General features: G+C 54.3%; 1 protein-coding gene across 1 annotated transcript; it reads left to right on the top strand.

Annotated features, from left to right (window-relative positions):
* Positions 1-2,228: 2,228 nt before the first annotated feature.
* ZFP36L2 (ZFP36 ring finger protein like 2) lies at positions 2,229-6,586 on the top strand. Its single transcript, XM_065834190.2, has 2 exons — positions 2,229-2,503; positions 3,162-6,586. Exons 1-2 carry the CDS (start codon positions 2,453-2,455, stop codon positions 4,527-4,529), a joined length of 1,419 nt encoding a protein of 472 aa, XP_065690262.1. The 5' UTR covers positions 2,229-2,452; the 3' UTR covers positions 4,530-6,586.
* Positions 6,587-8,734: the final 2,148 nt, after the last annotated feature.

The following is an 8,734-nucleotide window of genomic DNA, read 5'->3' as shown; positions in this document are numbered from 1 at the left end:
GCCTTGAGAACCTGGTTAATCAATAACCCAAATAACTTGAAAACTCAGTCTTCCTTATTGTGGTTTTAGAATGCAACTGGAACCCACCATCCCACCTTAGTTTATGGAGAGCAAATAAAAATATATCAGCTCACATACATTTCACCACACACTGCTGGTGAATTGAGTTACTTTATAACTACTCAAGAACCTTTAAACCCAAAGCAGCAATTACAGAAGAGGGTTAGCAAAACCTTATACCAGAGCACTTATCTGCCATGCGCTTGATCAAAGTCAGTTTATCAAAGTATTCCTCCAAACGCCGGTGACGCGTTGCTCCTTGCATGACTCTCACCATAAGCTGTAACCCTCCCGCAGAGCGGTAGGCGGGAAAGGCAGGAGGAATTTTCAATTTGGGGCTGGCAATCCCTGTGCAGGCGGACGCGGGCACTAGGGGGTGGCAGATCTCCGCGCTGCCGCCGGCCTGTCCCAGCCCCCCAGCCCCGGGCCGTGCGGGGCCGCCGGCGGGAGGGATGGGCGGGAAGCGGCTCCGGTTGCGCCCCTCCCAAAAGCGAGCGGGGGACTTGCCCGAGTGAAGTGCCGGGATACGGGAAAGAACGGGGTCGGGGCTTTTTATTGCTCCAGGTCCTCCAGCCCTCGTCTTTTCCGGGAGTTTTTGTTTTGTTTTTTCTATGATTGTTGATAAGCTCAGCCTTAATCTCAGAGGCTGGGCTTTCTCCTCCGCGGGTGAGCGCTCACACGCAGTGCGGAGTGGGGTGCAGAGCCGGGGCCGGGCTGCGCACGGTGGGTCCCGCCTGCTGCCCCCCGCCCCGCATCCTCGGGAGGGGATAAACCAAATGGGAGCCTGAGCCGCTCGGCGGCTCGGGGACGAGTGTGAAAACGCGACTCCAAGTGCTCTAAACACCACCCCCCCACCCCCCGAAGTTGCCTTCCTTTGCAAATGTGTTTTCGAAGTGCAGGGTTCCTGCTGACGTGGTCAGATTTGCACCCTCGGGTTTCCAGGGCCTGACATCCCGGCTCGGAAGCTGAAGAGGATCAAACGCCTCTGCTGGCTTTACCAGCTATAAAACTTTACACGTCCATTTTCCCTCTTCCCATTTGTCCCGGGGCCGAACAAACGCGGGAAAGGACGAGGGGTGCAGGGCCGCTGCCTACGTCGTGTTTGCGCAGCCTTATCGGCGCGGGAGGGGGAAGGGCGAAGGGGGGGTGTTTTGCACGGCGGCTCCTGGCCCGCCCTGGACTACAACCCGCTCCCGGGACGGGGCCCCGCCGGCACGGACCTGCCGCTGCCGCCGCCCTCTTCCCGGCGGCGGGGGCAGCCCGGCGGGAGGGCTGCCGGGGCGGCAGCGGGGCGCAGGGACCGGGGCGGGCAGCCTGCGACGAGGCTGGCGCAGCCCGGCGGGTCACAAGACCTTGGCGGCTGCTGGGCCGCGGTGCGAGGGGTGTTGGGACTGAGCGTGGGAGGGGTGCGGGAGGGGGGTGTGGGGGGATGGGGGCCGCACATCAGCGCGGCCGCTGCGGGGTTAACATCGCTTCTCCTCCGCGTCTGCCCGCCAACCTCTCCAAACATTAGAAACGGGAAATAAAAAACAACTCGGACTGCTCAGCGAGGGGGAAGCGGCGGGGCGCGCATCCCGTGCCCAGCTGCCGTCCCGCCGGTCGCACCGGGGCAGTGCGAGCCCGACCTTTGTTTCAAACCAATTACGTGGCAAAAGTTTATTTTCGGCGGGGCGGGAGAAAGAGGTGTCCCCAGCGCTGCCGCGCCTCTCCCACGGCGCTGCGCTCCCGCCCCCGCTCGGCGGCGGCCGCCACCCGCCCTGCGAATGCGCGGGCAATGCCGGCCCGCTCAGGGGGCTGGGGGCGCCGCTATTTGGGGAAAAGGGTGCGAAGACGGGCGCTTCACAGGGGCCGAACACGCAAGGCACTGTGCTACTCTGCCTCGGCCGCTTCCGCGGCCCCTGCCCCGCTCCGTCCCGCCCGCGCTGTGGGCGCACCCGGCTCGGGGATACCGGAGGCTGACGGCGGGCAGCACGGCGGCACCGCTGCTCCTCGCCAGCCCCGGAACACAGCAACCACCGGACCCCGCCGTTGCTGCCGGCCCTCTGCAAAACTTGGCGCGACCCCGCGGGGCGGCCCGGCCAGTCGGGGCGGGCCCTCCGGGCGGAGCGGGGCGGGCGGAGCGGGGCACCGCCCCCGCGGGCCGCGGCCGCGTTTATATGGGGGCGGCGCGGGACGCCGCGGAGTTCCCGCAGTTCGCTCGCTGCTGTGCAGCTGCCGTCGCCGCCTCGGCCCGGCACCCGCCGTCCCGCCCGCTGCGCCGGGAAGGAGACGGGACCATTTCGGATCTCAAGCAAACGGCCCCCTCCTATCTAGTCGTGGCTTTTCCAAACCCTCCGAGGAGAGCGGGATCTTTCGGTCCTTCCTGTATTTCCGATCATTACAGGATCTAGAAATGTCGACGACACTTTTATCTGCCTTCTACGACATTGACTTCTTGTGCAAGGTAGGGAGGAGCGTAGTTCCCTAGGCGCGACCCGGTGCCCCGGGCCGGTGCCGTGGTTTGCAGGACGGCGCTCCTGGCCGCTGGGGCCGGGGGACGAGTCCTGGCGGGACGGCAGGCCCGCGGCCGCCTGGGATGGAGTGTGTGGCCGGTTCTGCGAGCGGTTCGCTGCCTGACAGCTGGCCGGTTTAAAGCAGCGCGGGTCCTGCTGCAAGGCGGCTGATGCAAGCCTGCGAGCCCCGGAGAGGCGTGCTGCACCCTCGCTGCGGGGGCTTCTGGGTTTGTTTTTTTCTGGAGCTGTAGAGGCGCCGAGCTGCTCTGCAGGCACTCGCACACAACTGCTGCGCTCCCGGGAGCAACTTCATAAAAGTTGCTCATGCAGCAAAGCTTGTAGGGGTGTTTCTCCCCGGCTGTGCCTCGCTCGCCCTGGCATCCCAGCGCTTGCGGCAGACCCGCTTTTGGGGCCGGCCGGGCGGCGCGACACCTGCCCCGACCTCCGTGGTGCGACAGCAGCGCCCGGCGGTGGCGCGGAGGGGGTGCTGAGCGCCCGCGGGAGCCTTGTCGGTGGGCTGGCGGTCACCGTGCAACACGCTCTCTCTCTCCCGCTCCCTGTCTCCCCCGCCCCCACCCCCCCCCTTCTTCCCATCCCCCGCCCCAACAGACGGAGAAGTCCCTGACCAACCTCAGCAGCATGCTGGACAAGAAGGCCGTGGGGACCCCGGTGGCCCACCCCAGCTCCAGTTTCGCGCCAGGCTTCCTGCGGCGGCACTCGACCAGCAACCTGCCGGCGCTGGCCGGCGGCTCCAAGTTCCCCAGCCCCACCGGCTCCAGCTCTTCCTCCACCTCGTCCTCCTCCTCCTCGTTCGGCAGCCTGAAGGAGACGGGCTCCGGCGGAGGCGGCAGCAGCAGCCCCACACCCCTGCTCAACAAGGAGAACAAGTTCCGGGACCGCTCCTTCAGCGAGAACGGCGAGCGCAGCCAGCACCTCATGCAGCAGCTCCAGCAGCAGCAGGCGGCGGCCGGCAAGGGGGGCGGCTCCGGCGGCGGCGGCGGGGCCCCCATCAACTCGACGCGCTACAAGACGGAGCTGTGCCGCCCCTTCGAGGAGAGCGGCGCCTGCAAGTACGGCGAGAAGTGCCAGTTCGCCCACGGCTTCCACGAGCTGCGCAGCCTCACCCGCCACCCCAAGTACAAGACCGAGCTCTGCCGCACCTTCCACACCATCGGCTTCTGCCCCTACGGCCCGCGCTGCCATTTCATCCACAACGCCGACGAGCGCCGCCCGGCGCCCGGCGGGGGCACAGCCGCCCCCCCCAGCGCCGCCGCGGCGGGGCCGCACCACCACCCGCCCCCGCACCCCGCCGGCAGCACCGGCGACCTCCGCGCCTTCGCCCCCCGCGACCACCCGTTGGGCGGCGGCGGCGGCTTCGGGCACCCGCGCGGCGGCGAGCGGCCCAAGCTGCACCACAGCCTGAGCTTCTCCGGCTTCTCCGCCCACCACCACCACCCCCCGCACCCCCACGGCGCCGCCCCGCCGCCGCCCGGCGGCCGCCTGGACGCCCCCCTGCTGGAGAGCCCCGGCGGGTCGCGCACGCCGCCGCCGCCCGCCTCCGCGTCCTACTGCGAGGAGCTGCTCTCGCCGCCCTGCGCCAACAACGCCTTCGCCTTCTCGGGCCAGGAGCTGGGCAGCCTCATCGCCCCCCTCGCCCTGCACACCCAGAACTTCGCCGCTGCCGCCGCTGCGGCTGCAGCCGCGGCCGCCTATTACCGCTGCCAGCAGCAGCCGCCGCCCGGCGGGGCCTGCCCGCCGCCCCCCGCCTCGCCGCCCTTCAGCTTCCAGCCCCTTCGCCGCCTTTCCGAGTCGCCCGTGTTCGACGCGCCGCCCAGCCCCCCGGACTCTCTCTCCGACCGGGAGAGCTACCTGAGCGGCTCCCTCAGCTCCGGCTCTCTCAGCGGCTCCGAGTCGCCCAGCCTGGACTCGGGCCGCCGCCTGCCCATCTTCAGCCGCCTCTCCATCTCCGACGACTAGGGGACCGGGGGGCGCCCGGCCGTGCGGCTGCCGAGCAAGTAAGTTAACGAGCGAAGAAAGCGAATCCTCCTCTTTTTATATCTATCTATCTATCTATATATACATCGAGAGCTGAACAAAACAAGGCATTTTGCAAAAGGGCAAATGACACGAACTGAACAAAACTTATTTTTATAGAGAGACCTTGGAAGAAGGGGATTTTTGTTTCGGGGTTTTTATCTTGTTGTTCTTTGGAGACAAGTTATGATATGCACCAGCAGCAGCCATTCCATCTGTGTTCAAAAAAAGAGAAAGCATTAGAAAAGACCACCTGAAAGCAACAATCAATCTGGGGAGCGTGTGTCCTGCCTGCCCAGCTCCTCCAAACCTTCAGACACACACACAGTTACAAGCTAGTTTGTCTTTCAATCCAGTTTAAGTAAAAACACAGAACATACTAAACCTATAAGCTTTTTTTTAAAAAAAGAAAGAAAAATCCAACATCCTGCCAAGAATATGCCTTGATAACAACCTTCCTTTTTATATATCTATATATTATTATTATAACAAATGCTAAAACCTTCATTCCAAAGTTTAATATTGGTTCCATTGCCACCACTTAGTGGATGTTTGGCTTAGAACAATTTTTGTTTGTTGTTGCTTTATTTGGAAGCACTCAACTGAGTTTAGTTTGTAATTGTTGGAGAATAACTGCTGATTTTTTTTAAATTTTTTTTTTAGCTGTTTGAGTTGATTGCATGAATGAGTCACTGCACACAACTCAATATGAAACTATTTAACTTATTTATTATCTTGTGAAAAGTATACATTGGTAATTTGTTCATACTGTATTTATCGGGTATGATGAAAAGCAATAGATATATATTCTTTTATTATGTTTAAATTATGATTGCCATTATTAATCGGCAAAATGTGGAGTGTGTTCTTTTCACAGTAATATATGCCTTTTTGTAACTTCACTTGGTTATTTTATTGTAAATGAGTAAAATTCTTAATTTAAGAGATTGTATGTAATATTTATTTCATTAATTTCTTTCCTTGTTTACGTAAATCTGAAAGATTGCATGGTTTCTTTATAGAAATCGGTCTCGATGCTGTGGAAGTAGTTTGAGGAATTTCTATGGGTTTTTTGTTTTGTTTTGGTTTTTTTAGAATGTAAATGGTTGTAGCCCGTCCGAGTTGAAAAACAAAAAAGAAACAACAACAACGACAAAAAAGACTGACTTAGCAATCAGACTTCAAAGTGGCAAATCTAATTCAGACTTGTTTAAAGTAACCAAAAAGTGTTTTTTGTTGCCTAACTCCACCAATCACACTGTGATATAGTCTCAAAGTATGTAGCAATAATTGGGGGGTCCCAGTATTATGTCTCACAGTGCCTTCTTGAGGGTCCATGCTTGCCTTAAATATCTCTCAACCAAATAAGTATTTTTCTTAATGCTTGAGATAATTTGAATGTAGGGATGGGTTTTAACTACAGCAAAATTTCACCACTCTATTTTATAAGAATGGAGGCCATCTTTGGATCTGAAACTTTATACAGTACATGAACATATCTTGTTTAATTGAATTCCAAAACTTGTAATTTCTTTTTTTTTTTCCTTATGTAGAAAGTTGTGAGTTTTCAAACTTTCTTGGACAGTGGATGAATGAGCAGTAGCTTAGTTTTGTTTGTACATAGGTACAGATTGAGCACTATGTACTCTTTTGGACTACTTTAACAGAAGTATGTTTTGAATGTAACTAAAGGATAAGTCAACTTGAGTTGTAATATATTTTTCGGGAGTCAGTTCACTACAAATTGTGTGAGACTGTAAACTTTGTACTGTAAATGTTTTGTAGTTCTCCCAATAAAATTTTTTTGGAAAAAAAAAAAGTAGCTTTTCAAACTGTTAGACCTGTGCCTGCCAGGCAGTGAGTGTTTCTTGCTAAACACCCCCTTGCCCTCCCAGTCACAACTGTGTCTAGCTACAGATTAACCAGTTTGCTCTGCAACTCCAGTCCACTCCTGCAGCAATCACTGGTCGGGGGCCAAAGCTAATAAACACTTCCAGAAAGTTCGCGTTACCGGTGTGCTTGTGTACTGTATGCTGTCTTCTCTCCTCCTCCCTCCCCCCCCCCCTTTTTTTTTTTTGTTTGGTTTTGTTTTTGAAACTAGGGGGAAGGATCAAACCTTTGCTACTTGCAGTAGCTAAACAGCTGGAGTGGAAAAATCTAGTAATGGCATTTATCGGTCACACGGCTTATTGGGGAATGTGTGAAGGTACCATGAGCCTTCCTGGCTGGTTTGGGGTAAGGAGGAAATGGCAGTTTGGGTAATAAAAAGGCATAATTAAGGTTTGCTGGTTGTCCAAAATGCTTTGTTCTTCACTCTCAGGAATGCGAACTTCTGCCTCAGCACTCTCATCACCCAGCGAAGGGCATATTGGTGTTAGTCGGGCGAATGTTCAATGTGTTAATCAGTTTTCAGGGCTTGGGTTTTAAACAACTTATCTGAGGGTATATTTACATAACAAAATACTTGGTGGCCTGGGGTCTGTGTGTCTACTAATGCTGAGGAATTTTTTTTAGCGTGCTCCACATTTTGGTCCCTTATTCCAACCAACCCTTTCAAGTCACGATTTCTACAGGCTAATTTTTGTTCTTTTGTCATACTAATAATAAATGTTGTCAACATCGTGGCATCTCTGCGCTGCCTGGACTGCCATGGTACTTTCTATAAATACAAGGTAGAATGTAATACCGGTGCCATATGTTTGTGTAACAAACCTTGGACTGACTCTCAGTTTAAAATTAAAACAAACGTAAGCAATGTGTGACAACACAGTCCAGCTACAGCAATCTTTTTTTTCTTTTTTTTTTTTTTAAATGGATTGATCTGATGTTTTATCTCAGAATTGCTCCCTTAGATTCCCAAACTAGTTTCTGAAGAAATCCCGTTTTGGTACTGCATGCATGGTAGCCCCAAGCACGGCTGGGTCCTTCCCTGGGTATCCCTGGTGCAGATCCCATAGCTGTGAGGAGGAGACTTTTGCCAGGATTTTGCAGGAACAGCGAGTAGCTCTGGGTTTGACCAGTGTCTAAGCTGATACCTTCACTCACTCTTGGGATTTTGAAGCTATCCATGAAACTAAAACTGAGTTAATTGGGAATGCATGTCTCATTTAGCTTTCTTCCTTCCCTAGGTATGTTTTTAGCTTCGCCCCCTTGCCAACCTCTTCCCCTGAGCCCACCGTTTTGTTGTCACAGTAGATAAGGACTTTATTTATTGCTATATTTCACTTATCTAGGACAGCTGTACTCCATCAGGGCAGTACTTTCATCTTCCCTGCGGTTTTCTGTTGGTTGAACGGGCTCTCGGTGACAGTGCCGGGGTTGGCTTTGGTGTCTCCCGGCTGGAAGAAGAGCCCTGGAAGCTTTACAGCAGCATGAAACACAACTGCACCGGTGTCAACACCGGGGGTTTGTGTGTTGAAAAGGCTGCCAGGATGGGGTGGGTGACAGCCCCCCGGTGTCCTCCAGCAGGCTTGTGGGGAGGCCTGAGCCACCCTCAGCCCTGCTCTGGGCCAGAGATGCTCCGAGACCCACTGCCCTGCACCCCATTCCGTTTGTATCTCTGCAAAAGTGTTCTGCTGCAGTGTTATGTGCGGCTGTTCAGAAAACCAGAAGTCCTTGAGCTGGGAAGATAAGTCTCTGTTTCTTGCGCTGCGTGATCAAGTGTTAACCTTTAAGCTTGGTGACTTACGTTGTTTATTTAAGCAAATGTCCTTTTGCTTTCATTTCAAAAGTCAGCGAAGCATGTAAAGCTGATCAGACCATTCAGAAATTTCCTGATACCTTGCAATAAATTGATAAACTCTGCATAAAAATAAACTTTTTCATCAAGAGCTTATGGTTGAGAAGCAGCTCCAAGGTCTCTGCAATTCCCGTTAGGGAAGTGATATTTCTTTTAATAGTTGGGGCACTTAAAATGACTTTGAGGAACTGGAAAATGGGGATTTTACTAGTTATTGTTTAGAAGTGAGTCTTGCATGCTTGCTTTAGTTGATAACCTGAAATTGCAGCCAAGGTGTAAATTTACAGGAATAGGTGTAATGGTGTAGATCTTGAAATGGGAATTGATTTAACATAGCTTGGTATGATAATTTTCAAATGTATCAAATCGGCAGTTTTCATTTTTACTCCTTTGTCCGCTCACTTTCTTT

This window comes from Patagioenas fasciata, chromosome 3 (genome assembly GCF_037038585.1).
Source record: "Patagioenas fasciata isolate bPatFas1 chromosome 3, bPatFas1.hap1, whole genome shotgun sequence".
NCBI classification, from domain to species: Eukaryota; Metazoa; Chordata; class Aves; order Columbiformes; family Columbidae; genus Patagioenas; species Patagioenas fasciata.
The sequence above is the reverse complement of the archived record's forward strand: the minus strand, read 5'-3'. Positions and strand labels throughout refer to the sequence as shown.

Coding starts and splice junctions, on each gene's coding strand:
- ZFP36L2 (XM_065834190.2), top strand. CDS start 2,453: ATGTCGACGACACTTTTATCTGCCTTCTACGACATTGACTTCTTGTGC. Junction 2,504..3,161: donor ACATTGACTTCTTGTGCAAG/GTAGGGAGGAGC, acceptor CCGCCCCAACAG/ACGGAGAAGTCCCTGACCAA.